Source organism: Sorex fumeus, unplaced genomic scaffold (assembly GCF_029834395.1).
Source record: "Sorex fumeus unplaced genomic scaffold, SorFum_2.1 ptg000063l, whole genome shotgun sequence".
NCBI lineage: Eukaryota > Metazoa > Chordata > Mammalia > Eulipotyphla > Soricidae > Sorex > Sorex fumeus.
In genome coordinates, this window is record NW_026606120.1 from 44,461,523 (window position 1) to 44,487,210 (window position 25,688).

General features: G+C 48.7%; 1 protein-coding gene across 5 annotated transcripts in view; it reads right to left on the reverse strand.

Annotated features, from left to right (window-relative positions):
* Nucleotides 1-9,400: 9,400 nt before the first annotated feature.
* RAP1GAP2 (RAP1 GTPase activating protein 2) overlaps nucleotides 9,401-25,688 on the reverse strand; it is a 255,702-nt gene continuing 239,414 nt past the window's right edge. For 4 of the 5 annotated variants that reach the window (XM_056127861.1, XM_056127863.1, XM_056127864.1 and 1 more), the window contains 8 exons: nucleotides 19,790-19,927; nucleotides 17,881-17,999; nucleotides 15,031-15,144; nucleotides 14,655-14,772; nucleotides 14,189-14,315; nucleotides 10,909-10,985; nucleotides 10,587-10,625; nucleotides 9,401-9,821 (listed from right to left, as the gene is read on the reverse strand). In XM_056127861.1, the coding sequence (XP_055983836.1) occupies nucleotides 10,617-10,625; nucleotides 10,909-10,985; nucleotides 14,189-14,315; nucleotides 14,655-14,772; nucleotides 15,031-15,144; nucleotides 17,881-17,999; nucleotides 19,790-19,927 (702 nt within the window). In that variant the 3' untranslated portion in view covers nucleotides 9,401-9,821; nucleotides 10,587-10,616. The remainder of the gene's footprint in view (nucleotides 9,822-10,586; nucleotides 10,626-10,908; nucleotides 10,986-14,188; nucleotides 14,316-14,654; nucleotides 14,773-15,030; nucleotides 15,145-17,880; nucleotides 18,000-19,789; nucleotides 19,928-25,688) is intronic. The other variant, XR_008794265.1, reaches the window with a different exon arrangement.

A 25,688-nucleotide genomic window follows, 5' to 3' on the forward strand; every position in this document is an offset into this window, starting at 1 on the left:
GCTGAAGACATAAGAACTAAGTGACAACCACTGGAACTTTGTATTGTGCTGGTCAAGTTGACAAGCAGGGGTGGACAAGGGTTGGGATGGGGAAGGAATCTGGGAACACTTGTGGAGGGAAGTTGACACTGGTGGTGGGATTGGTGTTAAATTATTGTATGCCTAAAACTCAACTATCAGTAACTTTGTCTATCAGGCTCTTTAATAAAAATAAATGTTTTTTTTTTTAAATTAAATCAAGTAAAAAGTGATAAGGAGGGGGTAAAAATATTTTCTCCAGACCCTGATTCTTCCATGTCTGCCTGGATAAATGGAGACTAAAGTCCCCTTGCACACAGTTCTATGTCTCACAGGTCCCCTTGCACACAGGTCTATGTCACACAGACTATGTCTCAAACTTCCTCTCTGAAACTAAACTCTGGTTTTCATAAAGTATCTGCTTGGGTGTTTATTTGAGGAGAGTCTCACCAAGCATTTGCATTTCAAAGTTAAAGAACCACTGAGGGTAAGAAATCCTCCCAGGCTTGCCAAGAGGCAAATTTTCATCAGAACCTGCACTACAACCAAGACCCACTTCACCCCCACCCCAGGCGTTGTCTGAGGAGAACTGGCTCTGTGAAGGAGAGAGAGCACTGGATTGGATTTGCCCTCTCCATTTCCACCTCCAACCATGTACCCCAAGGAGTCACTAATGCTGATTGTCTTTTGCCTTAATGTTGCCAAGACCACCTATCACTCCAGGATCTGGAGAGAGGAGAAAGAGGAGCACTAGGTATTAGCACAGTGCAGCAGACTGCTTCCCCCTCCAACACCACAGGAGTGAGGAGGATTAGAGGCACCCCAGCGGTGCAAAAACACTATGCAGGTAGCTGAAATTGAAGCTCTTACCCATTAACCCACTGGGCTAGAGCAATAGCACAGGGGGTAGGGCATTTGCCTTGCATGCAGCTGACCCAGGTTTGATTCCTCTGTCCCTCTCAGAGAGGCCGGCAAGCTACCGAGAGTATCCCGCCTGCATGGCAGAGCCTGGCAAGCTCCCCATGGCGTATTCGATATGCCAAAAACAGTAACAAGTCTCACAATGGAGATGTTATTGGTGCCCGCTCGAGCATATAAATGAACAACACGTGTTCTGATAACGTAGTTAATTCAAAGCTCTAGAATTGGACTAGGATACTGGGCTTTGGGCCGCTGCCCAGAGAAGGGTTGTTCAGAGCACAGCAGGTAGCATCGCTGTGGGGGCAGAGACTTGAACAATGAGACAGAGAACCCCTGGGCGTGGCCTGGGCAGACTCTGCAGCAGGAGTCTTTCCCCTTGTAAGACAATCAACCCCGGAGACTCCAGTGACTACTCTGAGCAGTCGCAGTCGGACACAGAGGCAGTGGGAATGGGTATGGATAATCCAAGAATGTGCCCCTAAACTGGAACTGTGCCCTTCCTAGTGGGGGGAGAGCACCAGAAGGCAGCCCTTCGATTTTGCAGAGCTTATAAGGGGATCTGAAGGTTTGGAGGGGCAGAAACTGGCCCACAAAATGGTGTCTGTGCCTTCTACAACATTTTCCCATTCAGAGAAGGCATATTTGGGTTTTTTCTTTTATTTTAAATTTTTATTTTATTTTTATAAAGTTGGTCACAATCATTCATTACAGTTAATAGTTAAACACCAATCCCACCACCATGTACCTTCCTGCCACCAGAAGAGGAAAGTTTGTGAAGATTGTTGTATTTCATTTGGGGCCATGTAAGTCCTTGTATAAGAGATTACAAGCATGTTAAACCAAACAGACGTGTGCCACTTTGGGTATATCAGGGGGCTGGAGTGTAAAAGGCCATGCAGCTGCAAATGTGGCCAGGCACTCCAGGATGATCTGTGGTGCTCTCTGCCGGGAGCCTTATTTCAGGGTCTCTGGATCCTGGCAGTTGATGAGATTATATGGCGTCATGGGAAGTTTGTGGGTGTGACTGCCAAGCAACTGGAAAACTAGGGAGCTTGGGGGAGGAGGCCTAGTTCCATTCTGAGCGAACCTGGAGATCTCAATCACAGGTCCTGCGTATCTGGGTTTTTCTGCAGGTTACCTCATAGGTGAGACTCATCTGAGCCTGTGGAGAGCAACCTTGAGCATGGCTGAGGTTGGGTTCTGGTGGTTTTCGGCTGCTGGGGTTCTGAGAAGGCATATTTGACTTCTACAAAGGTTCTGGAGAAGGAGAGATCTTCGTTTTCTGGGAAAAGATTTGGAACCCAAGAAGCAGCCATGCCATGCAGAGGAGCGTGGGGTGTTGGGTGTGAAAGATGCAGCTTCAGCTTCACTTACAGTCAGATGGTATCCAGAGGCAAAGGCTACAGCTCTAAAACACAGGCAACCTGAAGCCCTGGACTCAGAGGTCACACAGGCCCAGCTCCAGAGCAGCCAGGACCCAGTACACGAGGGTTCCAAGGTAGCTGTTCCGAGCTGGGCCACACTGACTAGCAAATTCAAGGAGGGCTGGAATGCACTTTAAGGTATATCCCTACGCGTCTAGACCCACAGTGCAGAGGCCATATATAAAGCTACTTTGTGCATAGAAGGCTCGGGTTCAATCCCCAGAAAGGTACAAGGGAACCTACTACAGAACTTACCTTTACACTGAGGTCAGCCTACCCATCCATGTAAGCACATGTCATATTAGGACTCCAAATTGAATTTTATTTGATTCTTTAAGTTAATGGAAAAATAAGATGACATGACTTCATAATTTGTTTGCATTATAAATGAGATAATAACTCTCTTTTAATGGCGAGTATCCCTCCTGCATGGTGGAGCCTGGCAAGCTATCCATGACGTATTCGATATGCCAAAAACAGTAACAATAACAGGTCTCATTCTCCTGACCCTGAAAGAGTGTGTAATATGGCAGCGTTGGGAAAGATGAGTAAGGAGAGGCTGCTAAAATCTCAGGGCTGGGACGAACGGAGACATTACTGGCGCCCGCTCGAGAAAGTTGATGAACAATGGGATGACAGTGATACAGTGATACAGTGAACATTTGTTTTTAAAATGGGGACTTGGTTCAACACAATTGGTATATTAGAGGCCAATTTGAGTATAATATCAGTTGCATGTTTTATTCTGGAATTTTTCCATGAGAAATACTAGATGTGTAAAATAAACTCCATCCAGCCAAGCTGCAAAAAAAAAAAACCATGCAAACCGTAAAAGCACAGTCCTAGAATATCTGCCAGCTGCCCTTGCTTGCCACAAAAGTCACATATACCCACACATGACATTAGTACTGTCCATTGATGTCAGGAAGACTTTCATTCCACCACTTCACAATAACTTAGAGCGGCAGCCCTTCTAACACCCACCTCTACAAAAACAAAACAAAACAAAACAAACCTCACAAAACCTTCAGTTTTGGGACTACTGCAATAGTACAGTGGATAGGGTCTTGCCTGGCATGCAAAAGACCAAGGTTCAATCCCTGATACTCCTGGTCCCCTAGGAGTAATACCTGAGTGCAGAGCCAGGAGAAAGCCCTAACTATTGTCAGTGTGGCCCATAAAAAGTAAAACAAAACAAAAAATTTTTTATCTTTTAAATACCATGTTCATTATTCTTTTTGCATAATTCTTAATCATTTAATGTGTCACTCTGTGCTGGTATTTTCGCTGAGAACCTCTCATTTTTATTTGTCACTGACAAAGTTCTTAAGCATTATATGTCTGAGGGCCAGAGAGATAATACTGAAGGTAGGGTGTTTGCTTTGCACCTGGGAAACCTGGGTTTGATCCCTGACATTCCATATGGTCCCCCAAACATCACCAGGAGTGATCCCTGTGTAGAGTGAGGAGTAACCCCTGATCATTGCCTTGTGTGACTCAAAACAAAACAAACATTATATGTCTGGCTCTAATTTTCTTGTAAGACCTACAATTGAATAGTTTTGTACAATGTTGAGATTTTTCTAGGAGTTGATATTTGCATTATGACAGAACTGAGTGCATATGAATACTTATTTCATGGGAAGCTTTCAACAAATGCTGGCTATTATTACTATTATTGTAGCAATTATTTGGAATCTCTGCTCCTTGAACACCCTTTTTTCAAATGTGTTTCCTAATTACGAATTTACCTCTATCTTCATATTTTATATGGGATTATTTTTCTAATTATAAAAGAAAACACAAATTCCAGGAAGTTAAGTATTTCACCCAACAACTCACAGTCAAGCCCCAGCAGCTAAAGGTCTGATTCTTACCTTCAAATTTCTTTTTGGAAGGCAGGAGGTTGGGGGGAAGGCGAGCGGCGAAGAGGACCACAGTCAGCACTGCTTGGGGGTTATGCTGCATCAAACACAGGCCTCCTTTATGCAAGGCCGCACTAAGCCTGCTGTAGTCTCTCTGGCCCCATCTTCATAATTTTAAGAGGGGGAAAAGCAGGACCAGAAAACAGCTTAACGGGCTATGCATGCAGGACGTCTAGGTTTGATGCCCCACATCACGTGGTCCCCTGAGCACCGCTGTGAGTAACCCTCAAGTTCTAGGCCAGAAGTAGTCCCTGAACCCTGCCAGGGATGGCCCTAAAACAAATAATAAAAATAAGGACCAGGGGTTTGGCCCCTATCAATAAAGCACATGAGGCCCTAGGTTCAACCTCCAGGTAAAAATATATAAAGCTATAAAGTATTAACTACATCTAAACATTGTAAAGCAAAATGTGTGTCAGAGCATGGCCGGCCATTCAGGAGGCAAAGGGGTTAGGAAAAGGGCCTTGCATTGGGAAAGATTTCTCATGGTAAATCAGGAATTGGGACGGGGAAGGGGAAAGGGGGGAGTACACGGGGGAGTGCAGAACAGAGAAATCAGTGAAATGTAAGGATTTTTGCTTTTGTTTTTATCTCAGATGCTGATAGGAGTCAAGCAAGTAGCTGAAAATAGGGAAACTTCCCAGGTGTTAACAATAAAAAACAGTGGTGAGTGGGCTGCATGCAAGGTTAGCAAAGGGTTACTAGCAAAGGGTTACTAGCCTCCCATCCTTCAGTGAGCACAGACATCAGCGTCACTCACTCTAAGTGATCCCAGCATTCGATTTGTTTTTTTAGATTTTCACTTTTTATTTTATTTTATTTTAATTTTTATTAGTGAAACACCATGAGGTACAGTTGTAGACTTACAAATTTTTGTGCTTGGGTTTCAGTTATACAATGATCGAGTACCCATCCCTCCACCAGTGCCCATTCTCCACCACCACTAATTCCAGTATCCCTCCCACCCCCCATTCCCTTTTCCCACCCTGCCTCTGTGGCAGGGCACTCCCTTTTGTTCTCTCTCTCCTTTTGGGTGCTGTGGTTTGCAAAAGAGGAATTGAGTGGCAATCATGTTTGGTCTATAGTCTATTTTCAGCATGCATCTCCCATCCTGGGCGGATCTTCCCAATACCCTTTATTTGGTGCTCCCTTCTCTATCTGAGCTGCCTTTACCCCTAGGGTGTGTGGCTGGCCTCCAAGCCATGGAGTAAACCTCCTGGTATTTATCTCGGCTATTCTTGGGTGTTAGTCTCCTATTTTGTTACTTCATGTTCCCCAGATGGGCTGGAGCAATAGCACAGCGGGTAGGGCGTTTGCCTTGCATGCAGCCAACATGGCCAACCAGAGTTTGATTTCTCCGTCCCTCTCGGAGAGCCCGGCAAGCTACTGAGAGTATCTCCTCTGCATGGCAAAGCCTGGCAAGCTACCCGTGATGTATTTCATATGTCAAACACAGTAACAACAAAGTCTCACAATGGAGACGTTACTGGGTCCACTCGAGAAAATCGATGAACAACGGGAGGACAGTGACAGTGATGTTCCCCAGATGAACCAGCATTCAATTTTTAAGAGAAGCAAAAAATACAGGATTTATGTGAAATCTCCAGATTGTTGGTTCATTCTTCCAATAGTGGTCAGTTTTGTGTACTTCCTTTTTTTGGTGATCAGTTTCTTTAAATATCAGTAACTAATTATAAAAGTTTTAAACACTTTTTCAGACCAAAGTAACACACATATAAGTCAGTTAGGATCTATGGCCTGAACTCCAGACAGGGGTGGGGTGGGAATGGGATCCCAGCAAAGACTTTTGAACACTTATGGACACAAAATATGTTATTTATTGTCAATTTCTGCAAAGACACGTTTAAGCAACAAAATATACATTTGTCCACCTTTTAGAATTTGTTTTATACATTAACAAATACAATGTGCTACATAGCAATAAATTAAATGTACACTATTTACATTACATAGGCAGTCAAGGTCTACTAAATCACCTCCTCCAGAAGAGAAAGAAAGAAAAAGTGAATCACCACACGGATCATCATTTCCAAGCTACACTTTTTTAGGTCTATCGCACAGAGAAGCTCTTCACACTGAGACAACCACACTCCCAGGCTGGAGTGTGGGAGGGAAATAGCCATGGTGGAGGAGTTGGCACACATGCGAAGAAGCAGGAAGGGGGCATAACCCTTCCGAGCGGAAATGTCACAAAATCAAAGATGATGGCATTGAAACCCCAGTTTTCCAGCCCCACACCCTCTCTCTAGGGCTGGTACCACACAGAACAGAGCCACTGTCCCCAACCACCTCTCCTCTTTAGGGCACACAGTCCCAATGAAGGAGGGGAGACTGGGAACGAGTTGGACGAGGGGCTGGTAGGCAAACACATGAGAGCCTGATGGGGAGAGGGCACAGGCCCAACTCAGTCCCACCAGGCTGCAAGAGCGGTTTTGACGAACTTTGACACTCACCTCTGAGGTGAGCTAGCAGGCCCTGAGCACGGCCGACTGGCCTGGTCCCTACCAGCCTCCTGTATCTGTAAGACCCACTCAGACTCCCAATCACGCCTCCCAACAAGACCCATCTCCACTGACTCAGAGTTGAATGAAGAAGGTAGTGTCTGCGGTGGTATTTTACTTCAAGGTTGAAAAACAAAGCAGGCTCTCAGCCTGCTCTGGCACCAGAGCTTAGCGTTTTATGAACCACCTTTGTTGAATAAAGATCAGGGAAAACCAAAGAGTTTCCTTTACCACTTGCAACTTAAACAGTGGGGGTACCACAGCTTGATTTTTTGCATCACTGCCCCGGCCTCCACCTTCATCCCAGACCAAAGTTGGAAAACCAACGTTCCTGAGGAACATTCCCCAGAATCTCTCTCCCTCTTTTTCTTAGCTAAAGTTGCATCCCAACCTTCAAGGTCTTACTGCAAAACCTAAAAGAGCTTCTTCCTCCTGGTGCACTGGAGGGAAACTGAGCTGCCACCTGTACTTTTGACAGCTGACAACTTCCAGCCAAGACTGAGGCTCCAGCCGAGACTTCTCCAGACCCAAGGTCCGAGGAAATGTTGCTACTACTCAACACACAGAGGAAGGATCCTGCTTTGCACATTTTAATCCCATTTGTAGGTTGTGTGGCCTCAAAGCAAATTGTTTTCCCCTCACTAAGGTTTCCTACCTGAAAAATCTTAGCTGAATTGGATGCTACACGGAGCCGGAAAGGTAAGAATACTAAGACAAGGCTGAATCACAGAATGTTTTCCAAGAAACACCACTTTCTATTCATTACTAGAGACCAAAAGTCTAGCTAAAACCTTGAAGGTCCAGCTCTTTCTGTTAAATTCGGACCGAGCAGAGACAGATGTAAGCCCTATAGAGCCTGAGGAATATCGTTTCTTCTGTCCGTCAGGCAGCTGGGTCCAGAAAACATAGCTCACACACAGAATGCCGCAAACACCAGCATGAGCACCATCAGGGGGAGTTCCATCAAAAGGACCAAGGAGACTTGAGCAAATCTTTTAGCCCAAGACTGGGGGTAGCAACAAAAGGAAAAGACATCTGGATTAAGAGCTAATTCAAGGGGCAGATGGAGGGAGCAGCCACATTCCGGGCCCAGGCTGTATCCTCTGGCACTAATTGGGTGGATGTGTCAAGTCCTACCCAGCACAACCCATTAATAACCAGAATGGAATTTGGGTATGTGCTTCCTAAGGCCCACACCTATGCTTGGCCACATCCAAGACCCCCTAATCTCTGGCTCAGAGGCCAAGGAAAAGCCCACTCAGGAAGTAGGGGTAGCAGGGAGCAAGAAGCAGGAAGATGGGTACCCAAGGAGGACCGAGTAGGGACAATCTGGAAAGCCCAGGGGCTCCCAGACCGTGACCCAACATGGCACAGTGACTGGAAAGCTGTGAATAGCAGCCCTCTGGGGAAACAAGCCAGACCCTGGCAGAGTCCTTAGAGAAGCACAGCCAGACCTGTGGCATTCCCCGACCAACAGAACCTGCCATAACCCACAGGCTGCATCCAGCCTGTACTGCTACTGCTGCTGTTGATTTTTTAATAAAAGCTAATCTGCTATTTTGCTGACATTTTAGCTAGAATAAATCCTACTGGACTAGTATGGAAAGTAAACACAGTTCCCACAGTGCCAGGGGACAAGGCACTGGCCTGCAGAGCATCACCATGAGTGGGGGAATGAAGAAGCAAGGTTGTGCTCTCATGGAAAAAAGCAACACGAAAATAGTCACATCAGTCCATAACAAGTCTAGCATCTAAATGCCTTCACTTGGGAAAAGGCCCAGATCTCCATGCCACTAATGCATTCTGTTGGAAACCCTAGTCATCCACTCATTAAAGCAGGGGCACAGTCACTGTCACCCGGAGGTAGAGTCACAAGGTCCCATATGCAGGTAACCAATGCATACGGCCCAGGGCCTGCTGCCAAAATGTTCACTTAGAGAACGCTGCTCCTTCTGTATGCCCCAGCAGGGACAGTGGGCAGCATGGGCCCATCACCCAGGCAGAGGCAGCAGAATGAGCAAGGAGAGGTGGGTGCACCCGCATCCCTCTGGCTGGGAGTGGAGGGTGCAGCCAGGCCTGAAGGACTCCAAGCTGGGTTCCTGACCATGGGAATCCTAAGTGGAGGTTCAGTCTCTCTGTAGGTCTGCCATAAAACCCTTCCACCAGCAGACACTGGCCCCTAGCCCAGTCCATAACCCCGATATTTTCCTCACCATGGTACCAGCACGCCTGGCTCCATCTCTCTGAATTCCTTCTTATTCCTGGCTGTGCCCCCTTCACAGAAAAAACAACAAACATCTGCTCAAAGTGGAGACACTCTGACACGGGCTTTGCTATCTGGGTGACATCAGCACAACAGAACGTCCCACTGCTGCCCAGGAGGCGGCTCTCCCTGGCACATGCCCTGTCCCCGACCACTCAGCAGGTGCCAGGCAGCAGGGATAGGTGCGCCCTCGGTCTGAGGGCAGCAGGTAAGGAAGAAGCTCCTAACGCAGAAGCAAACCTGTGTGGGAGTCAGATATGAGGGAGCAGTGGAACTGGTTTCTATCAAGACATCCTCAAGGACTGCCACACACTTGGCTCCTGGAACAAGGCTCCTTCCGCCACCAGTAAACACACCTGCTCTGCCTACTCAGGCAGGTGGGCCTGTGACTCAGCCCCTTCCCCCAGGGCACAGTGTCCTGCTCTGGCTTCTGTCCACCCCAACCTGACCACTATGCCTCACTGATTTCTGACTTATTCCCAGGTACCCAGATCACCCCATGGCCAACACTTTCCTTTGTAGATAAAGCAAGATGACAAATGAGCAAGACACACATCACTTCGGATGGGCTGGAGGAGGAGGGGCCTGGAGCGATGAGGCCTTGTCCAGAGATGAGGAGGTGCTTGCAGTGTGTCTTGGTGAAGGGACGGGCAAGGGAGGACACCGAGACTGTGACAATTAAGAGTAGTGGATGGCACCCCCAAACTGCTGGACTAGGAGCCTTCTCTGAGGTCAAAAGAGAGATTTCCTGGGAGAGACAAAAAGGGGAGATGAGCTGACAGTGGGGGAGAGAAGGAGAGCATTCCCATTCCCACCCCTGCCACAGCTGGAGCCAAGGACTACACTTCTCACAAGGGCTGCCAAAGCCCAGGCCAACCTGTACAGGCAATGGAGGAAACAAATATCTGGGGAATGCTGGCATCTAAGCACACAGTGGGACTCGGTGGCGGGAGCACTCCCAGTGCACAGACCCTCCCCCTGGCTGCAGCTAGCTCTGTCTCGGGTCCATGCAGAGGGGACTGAGGGCTGTAGATTCAGGTAGGTTTCAAGCAAGCTGACCTAGCCCCTTCTCTACGGAAAACCTTCTGCTGCCAGGGAGCAGGGTCCTCCTGGGATCATGCTGCAGTGTCTAGGGGGCTGGGGTATCTACGGACACTCAAGGAGAATACACCTGGCCCATTGCCCTGGCTGGCACATAGCCAGAGGCAACGGGGCTAACTAAGGAAGGCAGGAGACAGGCTACTTCCCATCTGCCTTCTGGAACCAGGATCCTGGGAGTACAGGAAGGGAGACCAAGACACAGTCCTATTGGGCAACCATGTCCTGTACCTCAGCCATCCACCCCCTGCCCTCCCAGACCCAGGTACCATCATAGAAGACTCAAGGATGGCAAGTGGCCCTCCACACCCATCACAATGCCTCTGGCCATTCTCGGGCTCTCAGACCACCAGCCCCCTGAGTGTAAAAGGGACACCCCTCCCTCAGGGCCCAGCAGGGGAAATACCTGACCTACCTTTGACAGATGAAGGGCTCCTCTTTCACATTAGTGACCCTGTTTCAAGATGGATCCATGTCAGAGTTCTAAATAACAATCCCACCAGCCCTCAACACCCCATGAGCCCAGCTGGGACATACAAAACCCAGAACCAACAGCTCAGCATCCTCGGAGCCCCGATGTAGCTCTAATAGCCGTGTAGATGGCAACTGCCCCCTAGCCCTAAGCATACCAGGGACTCACAGCATCACCCCAACTTCTGTGCAGCAGCTTTCCTCTCCCCCCACCCCCAGGATTATGTACCCCCAGCAAGAAGGACAGGCCTTTGGGGAAACCTTACCGCACTGGAGTTGGCATGGCTGAGCTTATCAAAGCGGAATTTTAGGTTGGATCTTGGGGAGTTTCTGTTTTTGGCATCTAGGAAAATGAGAAGAGGGTGAAACCACAGAGTCATCGGGGGTCCGGGGGCTGGGGTAGGGAATGGGGAGCCGCCTCCTCTCCCATAGGCAGTTGCTGATCTGCATCAACTCTGATGAGCCAGCTCTCCAGTTTTTAGAAATGTCCTCCAAAAAGCTGGCTGTTAGGGTCGTTTTTTAAAATTATATAAGCTTATGGGGCTGGAGCGATAGCACAGTGGGTAGGGCGTTTGCCTTGCAATCAACCCAGGTTCGATTCCCAGCATCCCATATGATCTCCTGAGCACTGCCAGGAGTAATTCCTGAGTGCAGAGCCAGGAGTAACCCCTGAGCATCGCTGGGTGTGACCCAAAAATCAAACAATAAATAAATAAATAAAAATTATATAAGCTTAGAACTTAAGTTGTATTCCTAAAAAATAATATTCAGAGGCCAGAGCACTAGTACAATGGGTAGGGTAATTGCCTTGCACGTAGCCTACCCAGGTTCAATCCCAGGCAACCCATTTGTTCAGTCCCCTGAGCACCACAGTAGTGAAACCTGAGTGCAGTGCCAGAAGTAAGCCCTGAGCAGCGCCAGGTGTGACCCAAAAACTAAAATTAATAAATAATATCCAAAATTCATCATTTCCTTGTTTGTCCAATATCTATTTTCATAAGATTACTGACAGCATTTGTACATGTCTGGAATTCTTCCCAACTCTTAATTTGTGATGCCACATTTAGTGGCCTGAGATCCATGCTGATTAAAGTACTTACACCACATACTCAAATCAAGGCTTGAGTTATTTTTCTGTTGTCCAGATTTAAGAAATTTGTGAAGGAAAAATGCTAATAATATAAATTTTTTAAACTGTATTATGCCATAACTATTATAAATAGCATCCAAAAATTTAAGCAAATCTGGTATTTGAGAATAATTATTCAAGTTACTAAAGAAATTGATTCTATCAGGAACAAAATATCAAAATATTGAGATAGGAATTAGTTTGTCATTTGTAACTTTAAACAGACTATAAATACAGAGATTAAGCAAATATCACAAATAGCATTTCTAGGGCCAAAGTGGTAGTACAGTGGGTACAGAGCTTGTCTCAGACATGGCTGACCCTGGTTCAATCTCCAGCAGCCAATATAGTCCCCTGAACACTTCCATGTGTGATCCCTGAGCACGCAGCAAATGTAAACCCCGAGTTAGCCAGGTGTGGCTCAAAAACAAAACAGAAAAGGAAAAAAAGAAGAATTTCCTAAGTATCAATGGGCTACTGGTTTTTGTTTTTGGGGGTTTTTTTGTTGTTGTTGTTTTTGGGGATGCGCTCTGTACCTGACAGTGCTCATGGCTTATTCCAGGCTCTATACTCAGGGATCACTCCTGAACGTTCAGGTAACTATCATATGGGATCCAGGAATCAAAACCAGGTTGGCCCCATGCAAGGTAAGCACCCTAGTCACTGTACTATCACTTTGGTCCCATTAATCTGCTGTTTTATCTCTCCCTCCCTTATTTTTTAATTTTTTAAAAATTTTTATTTATTGAATCACTGTGAGAACAATTACAAAGCTTTCATGTTTAAGTCTCGGTCATACAATAATCAAACACCCGTCCCTTCACATTTTCCACCACCGAGAACCCCAGTATACCCCCATCCCACCCTCCCCCTGCCTATGAGGCAAATGATTTCCACTTAACTCTCTCTCTAATTCGATTACATTCATTATTTCAACAAAAGATGCACCATTATTATTTGGAATTTTCTCCCAACAATCAGACTTGCTGAAATGGCATCGTTAGATAATTTGTTTTCTACTGCAGATTATGAAGAGCACATGATGTCGGGTGGCCGCAATAGAGGCCAGGCAATTTTGGATTTCTGATATTTTACTAATTAAGTCTGGAGGGATTTCTGCCAAAAGGCGCTGGGTTCCCAGATTGGTTTGCGTGCCTCTGGGATCATGGTCATTCTGGAGATGGAGAGCTGCTCATGGGGGCAATTTGTGGTCTTGGCACAGCAGGAAGGACGGGCTGGTTCCACCCCCGCATCCCATGAGGCCTGGGGTGCCCCATCACAGCCGGCTCATACTGTCCAATAGTCTCTGAGGCAGTGGCCGCTCTGCCGTGGAGCAGTGGGGAGGCAGAAGGGACAAACACCCTTTCCCACGAGGCGGCGGGGGGTGGGGGGGCATGGCATCGTAGCTTAATGCATAGTCCATACACATTTCTGCCAAAAGCTGCTGGGTTCCCAGATTGGTTTGTGCCCTCTGGGAGCATGGTCATTCCAGAGATGGAGAGCTGCTCGTGAGGGGGTTACAAGCCTTATTTTTATAAAATTGAGTCCTAGTATTATTAGCCTAATTACAGATGAGGAAGCTGAGGCACACAGAGGTGAACCTGTCAGTGCCACTGTCAGGAACCATTAGAACCCAAGGCCACAACTACCCAGCCACAGGGCTGGCCACACTCATACAAGGGGCAGTTCGCTTCCGAGCCTTTTATCTCCAACATGGAATAACTCCTTTTTCCAACATGTCCTCAGCATGAGGACCCCAAAAGCATGTTGGCATCAACTCTGGCCTTTTCCGTGTTTCTGTCATGTAGAGCTTCTCCGTCTCAGCCTATGCTGTGTTATGGGGGCTCGTGTACATTAAAGGGCATTAACCCCACCCTTCTTCTCTAGATGCCTGCACACCTACCCCACAATCATCAAGATTGAACATGTCTCCTGACTTGGCCAACTGGGCCCTCAGGGGTAAGATCTCACGGGTTGAGAACAGACTCTGCTATTAATCTATTTAACAAACACTTAGGTTAACAGCTCAAAGAGCTTACAAAAAGCAAGCTCACCCAATCACACATACTAATCTTGAGTTAGAAACTTCCCCCTCCCTCAAGCTTCTGCTTGGGGAAACAGAGGCACAGGAAAGACTTGGTGACTTGCCCGATAGCTCAGCCCTTGGAAGCCTGCGAACCAGGATGTGGACTCTGGACCCAGAGCTCTATGCTGCCCCCACGATATTGCCCTCCTTGCGGCCAGACCCAAGCTGGTCTGGGGACTGCTTAACGCCTGGCAGGCCTCTTCCCATGGATCAAGGATGGAGTGAGCCAGCCGAGCTGCAGTGCCAGACACTTGCGGAGGAAGCCGGGACTGGGCAGCTCCCTGTGTACAGCCCATCACCTCCATGGCCAACATCCCTATATGCTACTGACCTGTGGGACTCCGACTCATGATAATGGGGGTGGCAGCTGCCCCCAGGCTGGGGTTCTCGCTGCTCGGGGACGGGCTGTAGACAAACACCTCCTGCTTGAAGGGCGAGGTTGTGGACGGCTGGCTGCTCTGTGGAGAGAGACGGGGTGAGGGAGCCACCACGGGCCGCACTGCCTCCCTCTCCCCACATGAACCTGCTCTTTCCTTCTCCCCAGTCACCTCCACCCCAACCTCCTGCCCACTGTGCCATGGAGGGCTGCCCCACTCCCTTCCATTCAGGAGCCTGTGGCCTTCACCCTCACCTCCGACCTTCTGCTGTTGCATGTCTCCGAGGGAGACCCCCCAGAATGGGGAGAGAGCAGTCAGACACTCTCCTATTTGCAGACGTCCCTTTGTCTGCAGGGCCTGGCTATTTCAGAGCAGAGCTGGTACCTGGCTGGGCCCTGGCTTGGATGGGGCCACACCTACCCCGCTGTCACACTCCTCCATGGCCTCGCCCTCGCCCGCAGTGCTGCTGAAGCTGCTGGTGCTGGAAGAGGAGCGGGAGATGTTGGCTCGGCCATTCTCCTTCAACTTGATGAAGGGCCTGTAGGAACAGGAAACAAGGCAGGTCCTGTCACACTCCAGCCCTGCAGGCTCTGCCTGGGGCCTCGTGCAGGCCCAGGTAGACTGAGCTTGCCCACCAGTGCCCCCGCCCCCACCCCCAGGGCCTCTAACTGTTGGCTTTGTGTTCCAGAGAGTTCCCCTGAGAACAGATGCCCACTCTCTGCTTGTCCGGAGCAGAGAGCACATTTGAGAGTCCCCGGGGGGCTAACACAGTGGTCCCCCATACTCGCTCTCTTACTTCTCCTTGTTGGGGCAGATTTCTGGAGAGCTGGGATTGGATGAGGTCTCAGACTTGATCTCCTGAGAAGAGTGTCCGCCATCTGGGGTCTTGGGGTTGCTGGACGCACTGTCACTGTGGAAATGGGGATGAAAAGGCGTGAGGCCACTGGATTCAGCCCCCACTGCCCTGGTCACACCCAGAGCCACGACAGAGCCCCAGCCTGCTCTCAGCACCACAAGGCCCAGTGGGTTCACAGCCACAGGACCCCATAGAAGCCCCTCAGAGAATGCAGCAGATGAGGGGGTGCTCAGGGGGAAGCCAGGAAAAGGGGCTCTACTCAGCTCAGCATCCAGGGAGGTCTCCTTCTGGGGATTAGCGGTATCTCTACCTGTACTACTCCATGCCCACTTTTGCCCTGCGTCAGCTGTTATGTACATGGCTCTGTCCTCGACACACTCACTTTTATAACAGCTTTATGAAGATATGAACCACTTATGATTGCACGGTAGCCCTGTCCTCCCATTGTTCATCGATTTGCTCGAGCAGGCGCCAGTAACATCTCTATTGTGAGACTTGGAATTAACCCATTTAATGTGTACAAGTCCATGGTTTTCAGTTTTCAGTATACAAGATGTAAAAACATTGCCATGATCAAACTTTAGAACACCTTTGTTTTTCCTAAAAGAAACTCCAGACTTATTCTAGTCACCCCCCATTCCTCCTCACTCGGCCCCTGACAACACTCATCGACTTCCAGCTTCCTTACATTTGTCTAATCTCAACAGTCTGTCTGAGTATTCAAGCAACGTGTTGTAGTCTTTGTGACTGTCTTTTTTTGCAGAGCACCATATTTTCAGGGCTCATCTATGTTGTAATATGCATCCAGTCCATCACTCCTTTGTGCTGTAAAATTATCCTTACACTTTCTGTATATACTACAAGTTATTTATCTATTCATCAAGTGTCTCCACTTTGGCTCTTACTGAAAATTGCTGCAATGAATTATCTGAGCACCAGTTTTTATGTAGGCTTGTAGTCTTTTTCTTAAATGTATACCCAGAAATTAAATTGCCGGGTCATATGGTCATATGAACCCTCAAAGGAACTTCCAGACCATTTCCACTCAGCACACAGCCTCCAGAGATGAGGGAGGGTTCCAATGTCTCCATATCCCTGCTATAACTGTCTGTATTTGTGCTTTTGATTATAGTCATCCTAGAGCTATGAAGTATCTCTTTTTTATTGTTTTCGGGCCCCACACTTGGGGCTCAGGATTGACTCCTGGCAAGTTCAGAGGAGCATATGGGGTGATGGGGATTGAACCAGGGTCAGCTGCATGCAAGGCAAATGCCCTGCTGTACTGTGGTTCTGGTCCTATCAGTGCACTCTATTTTAATTTTTTTTTTAATTCAAGGGCCAGAGGTAAAGTAGAGAGTCTATACCTTGCACATGTCTGACCTTGGTCTGACACCTGATACCACATGGTCCCCAACATCATCATTGGGTACAGCCCTGGAGGTCCCCAAACATCACTGCAGTGACCCAGGTTATCCCAAATATCATGTGGCCCAAGCAGCTCTACATCCTTAGGCCTGTGCATTGAGCCACCTGACCGAGAGTCACCGGAAGAGCCCAGGTCTCTTGAGGACTACTTGGGAAACAGCCCCAAAATGCATCATGGTGCAAGGGATTAAGCCCAGGGCCTCATAGTGTGAGGCCTCCACCCTGGAGTTTTTTAATATTTTTTTTATTTTTATTTTTTTTTTCATTTTTTACTTTATTTTTAATAGTGGCGGAGCTTTATCACAACCACTGCCATTCTTATTGAAGCCTATGATCACCTTATTGTCAGCCCTAGTGGGGGTCTGGGTCATAGTGTGCGTCTCATACTGGCTGGCTCCATCCCGGATGTCTCTACTCCAGGCTTTCTTCCTTCTCCTCTTCCCTTTTCCTACCCCGACTCCTTGACAGCTCTGGAATATGAGAACTCCCCAGGTACTCCATACTCATAACTTTCCTGTATGATGATCCATCTGTAAGGGGCATCTTTGCCCCAGGGTCTTGCCCCATCTCCTCTGGCCATGGTGATACTCCTAAGCTCCAGACCTGCAATTTGGACCACTCTGAATTCTGGAACCCTCAACTGTTTGTGTCACACCCACGAACAGATTCCAAACAGAGTTCTTCATCCATAAACTTGCCCCTTGGGACATAACCACCAGTCAGGGTAGATACTTGGGAAACCCAGAAGTCACCCTAAAGCTTTCTTTGCTCTCACATTTGTAAGTTTCTGGGGTACAGATCTGCATCTTCGGTGGCTCTTATCTAAGCACAGGGCAGACTCGCAAGAAACGCTGTTTGTTGCCATAAATACTGAAAGCGTTCACCTATTCAAGCGTCAGAGAGCGAATTGGCAAGAACAAGTTAAGAATATTGGAATAGGAGAGTTGCTAAAAAATTTTTTTAATAAAAATAAAAAATAAGATCATTTGAGAAGCCATGAAAAGGGTTCATGAACTCTGCCTATAGAACCATATGTAAGAGGGAACATTGAATGACCAGTGGAAAGGAGGCCAAAGCAAAGAATTCAAGCAATGTTTCTAAATTTGGGTCAAAATGCAACAAAAATAACTCCTAGAAAGCCCCATGCAGAGATGGGCCAAATCTGCCCTGAAATAAAGAGCAGAGGGAGTGTATGGGAGGGCTGGTGCCTCGCCTGGTGACCTGCGTCAGGGGGGAAGACAGTTCTGGAAGCTTCGCAGAGCCCTCCCCAAGGTAGGTATTTGACAGCAAGGCGGAGAAGAGACAAACGTTCATATCTGCTTAGATAGATATGCCTCTTTAGAGAGGCAGGTCCCCAACAGTTACCATCGCGTCCGGCTGTCGCCTTGGCCCTCAGAGCCCGTGTGCAGACGGGGGAAGAGGCCCGAGCGCCTCTTGATGGGGCTCCGTGACTGATTCTTCGCCGTGGCCACAGCCACAGGAGGCTGCAGGCAAAATCACCACAGTGAGTGCTCAAACCCCAGAACCCCAATCCCTATCCCCTCATGCCCCGTGCTGCTTCACTATGGATTCCTGCAAGCTCCCTGGGAGAGATCCCAGGAGCTAACCAGACAGCTAGAAAGGGTTAAACAGGAGCTGAGAGCTAAGTTCGGTGTAGCCTATCTTCCCAGGCCCTTAAGCCCTACCTCATGGTCCCAGTAACAATACACCAAAGACCCTAGAGACCAAATTCTTGGGGGAACATGGCCTCAAGGCCTCCATAAGCCCTGTGCATTGAGAAGCCCTTGGAATGGTCTAATTCCAGTTTCCATAAAATGTGGACGCCTGAGAGGGTTGGCCAAGGTTTGAGAGCGAATCACTGGCAGTATGAAGAAGAAACCTCAGGGCTCTTTACCCTCCGTCCATTACCCACAAACAGGTCCAAGCTGCTGACCCAATAACAAGCCAGGATAATGGGCAGCTCCAGGTCCACACCACACACAGGGAGGGGGAACCCACCAAGATTGGGGCTCATCCTCAGATACATCAGGGATTGGAGGGATAATTTAAAAGAAGGAGACTTTTAAAGTGGGAGATTTAAAAAGGAGGGGTGGGAGTCTGCAGCCAATCTTTTGAGACCACCAACTCTGTTACCCAGGTCCCAACTTCCACCCCTCATGTATTGTGCAACCACGGGTAAGAGGGGAAACTCTCTGGGCTTCTGTCTCCTCATCCAAAGAACAGACTTTGTGGGAGGAACAAAATAATAGCTATAAAAATATTAGGTAAATTAAATGCATTATGCAAGATCATTTATAACACCAATTGTTGGTACCATGCTGGGTGTGCTCTGGAAGGCAGGCAGGCAGGAAAGGGACAGGGACAGGCTAATCTATGCAAATCCAAAGTCACTTTGCTTTGTCAAAGCACAGACTTTGTGGTTCCTTCCCCCTAACCAGCTCTGAGCAGTGGCAGACAAGACCCCAGCCCACAGGACCGCCAGGCTGTCTCCTAGGGAACCGCACACACAGTGATGACGTGTGAAGACTCTGACTCTGGAGAGAGCCACATTCAAGCCTGAGTTCTTCAATTCAGCTAAGTGACCTTTCTCAAGTCACTTAACCCCTCAAGGCTGCCTTTTGCTCCAAGTGAAATGAAAATAAACAGCAGCTCCCCTCAGGCAAGGTCACAGCTCAGGTGAGAGGACGACTGACTAGCTCAGGGCCTGGCACACAGCAAGCCAGTCCGCAGCTACCACTATCACCAATAAGAAAGCAGGGGATAACCTTCTCGGTGAGACACGGGTCCCCAACACCAGGTAGAGAAAGTGTCCTGGGCCCATTTTGGACTGACTCCAAGGGAGTCTCATTATCAATGAAACTCAGAGAAGACAACCTGAGGGTTTGGTTTTGTTTTGGGGCCACACCCAGCAATGCACAGGAGTTACTACCAGCTCTGCACTCAGTAAACACTTCTGACAATGCCTTGGAGGCCTTGTGGGATGCCTGGGATGGAACCCTAATTGGTTGTGTATAAGGCAAATGCTCTACCTGCTGTCCTATCTCTCAAGTTCCATAACCCAAGGATTTCTGCTTGACCCACCTCTCTCACCGATGGGTGTTGCCTGGGATACTGTCTCCCCAGATATGGCCTGAGGCTGCCCCCAGCAGCCTTCATTTCCTTTCACAGTCCAGTACACCCTGCTCAAATGCTCTGAGCTTGCCTGAGCGTGGGGCACCCCTTCTACGCAGGCCCGGGCATGCTCTCAGGGTGACCTGCTACCCAGGGCACTCACCGAGAAGGTAGTCTTGGTCACCTCCGTGCTGTTGTGGGAGATACCCCCGCTGAGGCTGCCTGGGATGCCCGCACCATGCTGCTTCTTCTGGCTGCTCACCATGGTCTCCATGGAGTGGCTACGCACGCGGATGGCCCTCTGTGGGGGGACAGAGAAAGGGCTTCAGGCTGGAGCCCAGCGCTGTGTCCTCTTGGCACAGTCTACAGACACAAGTCTCCTTCCTCGCAGAGGCCCACGCTATAAAACTGGAGCTTATAGGGGATTTTCATTTAATTCTGTCCATGTTCCGGGCATAGGTGACCCTTCATAGGCAGAGACCCCAATGGCATCATTAGCAAGATTCTAAGACAATATCCCCCAAAATGGGCTGGAGCGATAGCACAGCGGTAGGGCGTTTGCCTTACAAGTGGCCAACATGGCCGACCCGAGTTCAATTCCTCCACTCCTCTCGGAGAGCCCGGCAAGCTACCGAGAGTATCTCGCCCGCACGGCAGAGCCTGGCATCCTACCCATGACGTATTCAATATGCCAAACACAGTAACAACAAGTCTCACGATGGAGACGTTACTGGGCCCGCTCGAGCAAATCGATGAACAACGGGAGGACCAGGACCGTGACCATGATCCCCCAAAGTGGTTGATATACTCTCACTGATTGATGGAAGCTACAGTTGGGGGGATGGGCAGTGCTTCTGATGTAGGCAAGTAGGCAGGAAGGGGCCAATGGCAAGGGAAATCCTAGAAAGTAATAAAACCAATAGGGCCAAGACAGCAAACACAGGCACCAAGGCCTGATAAGACCCCTGCCTGGCACCACCAACAGATCCAGAGAAGTCTGGACCCCCACCCTCTCCAAAAGAAGCTCCAGTAGGAACAAAATTCCAGGAAAGGAATTCCAAAGAAGGTCACTGACCACTCCCAAGTCAGCCCCCTTGGCAACCACCAGAGCAACTGACTCACCTAGCTAGAAAGTCCCACTGGGAAAAAACCTATAAAAGCCACCTTGAACAACGAAACTCACACATATGCTGCCCGAGCCCATATGCTGCTTGTGTTCACGTGGCCGAGTACATATATCACCCACCTGTCCCCTCTCGAGATGTATACTGAGGTTTTCTCCACCTTTGGAGAAGCCCAGGTTCTCCCTTGTGTGTGTTACTCTCTCTTACTTTTTCTCCCTCCTTCCCTTTCCTAAAACCCTCCAAATAAAAGCCATTTTACTTCACTGCTGTTTACTCCTAAAATTTCTTTCTGTGAGAAAGACAAGAACCTGGAATCCCTGGGTAAGGCCTAGGACTGATTTTCCAGACTTTATCAGTTCTAATCTTCCCAGCTGGTCCCACAGCAGATTGGGGAAAAGTGACCATCTCTCTCCTCTCTGCCTCACATACGCCACCCATGGGGGCCCTCCAACTTCTCTTTCTGTTTGTTTGCCTAAAGAAAGTAAATTTTCAGGAGGATGCCAAGTGATTTACTTCCTGTGAAGAGCTAGCAGGGCAAGTAAGTTTAGGAATCTCTGCTCCAAGGCCTGTGTGTCCAGGCACCCTCTACTAAGTGGACAGAGGGATTGAGCTCCTCGTTTTATAGGTAGCTAAAGCGAGGTCAAGGTCAAGTTTAGCTGCCTGCCCAGCCTCTGAGCTTTTGCTTCCTCCTAGGTGAAACGGAAACAGTAAGTTCATGCGGGATTACTTGGGAATTCAACTGTCCTGTGCCTGGCCTTGAATTTCACTACTTTTTGAGAAACTTCAGCATCCTTTTACCTTTGAACACTGGGACAGCCCTTCTGTGGTCAGTTACTGCTTTGTTCTGCCTGAAACACACACAGTCGCTCTGTGGAGGTGACCAGGGCTCAATACTTGCCAGTCAACATGCTTCATGCCTGCCTGCAAGGCCACTTGTGGGAAAGAAGAGAAACCCACTCAGAACTGGGCCAGGGGCAGAGGGCAAGAGACAACACTTTCTGAGAGCACCAGAGAGACAAAAGTCTACTGCTAGGCAATGAAGCATCCAGGATGGTCAGGAGAAACCCCTGTGTGTGGACAAGAAGACCTGAGGTGAAGGTCGCTGAGCCCTGGGTAGGGCAGAGGGTGGAGGTGTTATGACCTCTCCCTCGGTCACTCTGCAGGGCAGCTGCTCCAGGTAGAGCTGAGGAGAGGAAGAGAGACAGTGAGTTCTGGCCCAGTTCTGAGCAGGCAGGCATGAGGTATGCTGGCTGGCAAGTATTCAGCTCCACCCAAGAAAGCACATCCCAATGGAGTCCCGAACTGCTCTGTTCCTGCTAGGGATGACCCAAGATTCCTAGGAAGAAGGTTTCTCCCCAGGACCCCCGAAGCCTCCATATCACTTCCCTTGGATCAGTGCTTCAACTGCCGCCTAACTGAGCTGCCAGAAACACCAGGACTTTGATCTAAGCTCTCCACTCCCTCCCACCAGCTGGGGCTGACGCCTCGTATTCCACAGCTTATCATGGGGCATGTGGGAATACATGCGAGCTTCTCAGCACGAAATCTATCACACCATAGCCCCCCCACCGAAGTGGCTACTCTTACTGCTGAGCATCAGAGCGGTGTTATGGGCAGGGCGCTCCCTGTGTGAAGCATGTGCCAGGATCTGTCAGAACCGTAGGAAGGGGTCCAAGAAGTGCAAATATGGTCCCTGCCTGCAAGGCATGTGCATCCACTGGGGAAACAAGGCACATTCCTAAAACCAGAGCAATGCTCACAGACCCAGGGCATGGGGGATGGGGGTGGGGGGGCAGTGCTTCTTCTAGGTATCCTGTATCCTCAGAGCGGCTGGGGCTAGAGTGATAGTACAGCAGGTAGGGCACCTGGCTTCTACAGGGTCGACCTGGGTTCAATCCCTGGCACCCGATATGGTCCCTGGAGCACCGCCAGGAGTAATTCCTGAGTGCAGAGCCAGGAGTAACCCCTGAGCATCACCAGGTGTGTCCCCAAAACAAACAAAAAAATTTTAAGCAAAGACTCAAGGATATGGATGTTACTGGTCTCTCTCACATCTCATGAGTGCTGCCCTCCCACATATGCCCTGCTGCAGAGCTACTGTCTGATCCAAGGCCCCCTCTCTGCTCCATGGAATGACTAAGTCACAGATCCAGGACCTTCACCATCACCCATCACCAGTGCAACACAAGGGGTGTATGCCGGGCTGCAGGGAAGTTTTCTCAACAATTCTACAAGGAAATGTAATGAAACAGCCATTTTCAGGTGTGAGGGGCCAGGCCTGAGGGCTGAGGCTGACAGGCTGGGGTGAGTAGCAGGGAAAGGAGATGGAAGCTGGATGCCGATGACACAGGCCTTCCTCAGGGAGCCCGTGTTTTCCTTACTGTAAGCTGCCGGTGACACTCAGAACCTGGAGCGTGCTTGTGGCAGCTCCTCTGGTCCCCCCAGCGATCAGAGCACACGCTGCAAATGTATGCACACTATCACACTCCACAGGTCAGGGGGAGAACCCCCCCCCCATTCTCATGAAGTATTTAGGGAAGTTCTCCATCAATGGCAAGGTGGTGCCCAAAATTCTGACCTCAGTAGCAAATCCCCTCAGATCCCCAAGGTGAGTTATTCTCCAACCTGGGGAATAATGAAGGGTGCACATCTTGCCTGCCTTTCAGTATTGACAAGGGAAGTGGAATCAGGCCATTTGTAATTGGGGTGCTGTGGAGATGAGGAATTCCAGCAAATCAGCCCAGCAAGACTGAGACCTCTGATGTAACCATGCCTTTTCTGTAAGAGCCACGGGTGCCCACTTGAGGTCCACCCATCCTCTTCCCTTCTGCCCCAAACCAAAGAGCAGAGTGGCCTGCAGCAGCGTCCTGTACTAGTGAAGGCAGACAACATGTCCCAGTCACTCCCCACCCAAAGGTCCTTATGCCTACTGGAAACCTGAGAACGGGGAAAGCGTGGCTCTCCTCTGCAGTGGCTCTGAGGAAACATGAGGTTCCTTAGAGGAGTCCAGGGCTCCAGAGTGCTCACCCCCAGGTCACACTGGTGCCCTCATACATGCCACCACCAGCTCCCAGCTTCGCCAAAGACATATCAATTGGCCATTTCTGCTCTGAGTCCTCACTTGCTCTTTGCAGAGAGGACGCTTTGTGGGTCCTGAGTCTTGTGCCAAGGTAGCTGGTCTACTGCACTTTACACATGTGATCATACTGAATTCTAACATCACTAAGGGACACTGATAGAAAAGGCACCAAAAGGCAAACCACACCCAAGATCATACTTCAGGTAAGAGAGGGAGCCTGGGCCCAAATCCAGGAGCCCAGTCCCCCCAGGAAAGTTCCCAGGATCTCCAGAAGTGCTCCAGATGAACCTATATTTTATTTTTTTAATTTAATTAAAAAAGAAAAAAATTTAATTAATTTTTTTTATAAAGTAGTTTGGGCTGGAGCGATAGCACAGCGGGTAGGGCGTTTGCCTTGCACGCAGCCGACCCGGATTCAATTCCTCCACCCCTCTCAGAGAGCCCAGCAAGCTACCAAGAGTATCTCGTCCTCATGGCAAAGCCTGGCAAGCTACCCATGATGCATTCCATATGCCAAAAATGGTAACAAAAAGTCTCACAATTTGTTGTGAGACGTTATTGATGCTCGCTCGAGCAAATTAATGAACAACGGGAGAACAGTGTTATAGTGCTATAAAGTAGTTCACAATATTTGATTACATTTAGTGCTTGAACACCAATTCCACCACCATTACACCTTCCTACCACCATATTTGGAATGTTTCCATCCTGAACCCCAACCCCTGCCCCAAAGCAGAACTGAAATGATTAATTTTGTATTGTTTGTTATGAAAAACTGCTGAAAATGCTCCAGAAAAGTTTCCTTAGAGGAAAGTGTGTGAAGATTGTTGTATTTCACCCAGGGGCCTTTAAGCCCTTCTATAAGAGATTACTAACATGTTGTTGAGCCTTGTGTGAATATATATATATATATGCATATATATGCAAATATTTATTTATTTCCCTCTAAAATTGGTTGCCTCCTACTTTATTTTTTTATTTTTTTTATAATTTATTTCTTTATTGAATCACTGTGGGAAAAGTTACAGAGCTTTCGGGTTTAGGTCTCAGTCATGTAAATATCAAACACATTTCCCTTTACCAATACTTATTTTTTAACCGCGAACCCCAATAGAACCCCACCTCCCACCCCTCCCAATTCCTGTGAGGCAGATGAGTTCTAGTTAATACTCTATCTACTTAGACTAGATACATTGTTTCGATAGAAGATACACCATTATTGTTTAGAGTTTACGACCCCCCCCCCCCCATCAGACATGCTGAAACAGCGTTGTGAAATGATTTGCTTTCTACAGCTGGGTTTAAGAATAAAATGATGTCGTGCGGCTGCAATAGCGGCCGCGCGGTTTTGGATTTCTGCTATTTTACTTATTAACCCTGGAAGTATTTCTATTAAAAGTTAGATAGTTAAGAGATTGGTTTCTGTGCTCTGGAGTCGTGGCCGTGCTGGAGAGCCACTAGTGGGGGGCAGCTGGTGACCTCGGTCGGGTGTGAAGGACGGCCCAGAACGCCCCCCTTCCCATGAGGTCCCTGCCGCCCCCACCCCCGGCTCAAACCTGCTGTCCACAAGGTTCCCGTGCGGCCGCCATCTTTCTTTCCAGAGCGGTTGCCTCCTACTTTAAACCCCACTCGTACTCTTGGAGTATGAGTAGTGTGAGGTATGAGTTGTCGGCCGTGTGGTCCAGGAATACGTTCACTCGTGGGTGAGGCTCAGCCCAAGCATGTGGAGAGCAGCCGTGAGCATGGCAGTGGATGAGTTCTGGATGTTTTCGGCTGCCAGGGCTGGGTCCCTTGGGATGGGGAGGAGCCTCATCTGCCCCCCTCCAAGGTGCTCCGAATGAAATGTCCTGGTTTTGGGT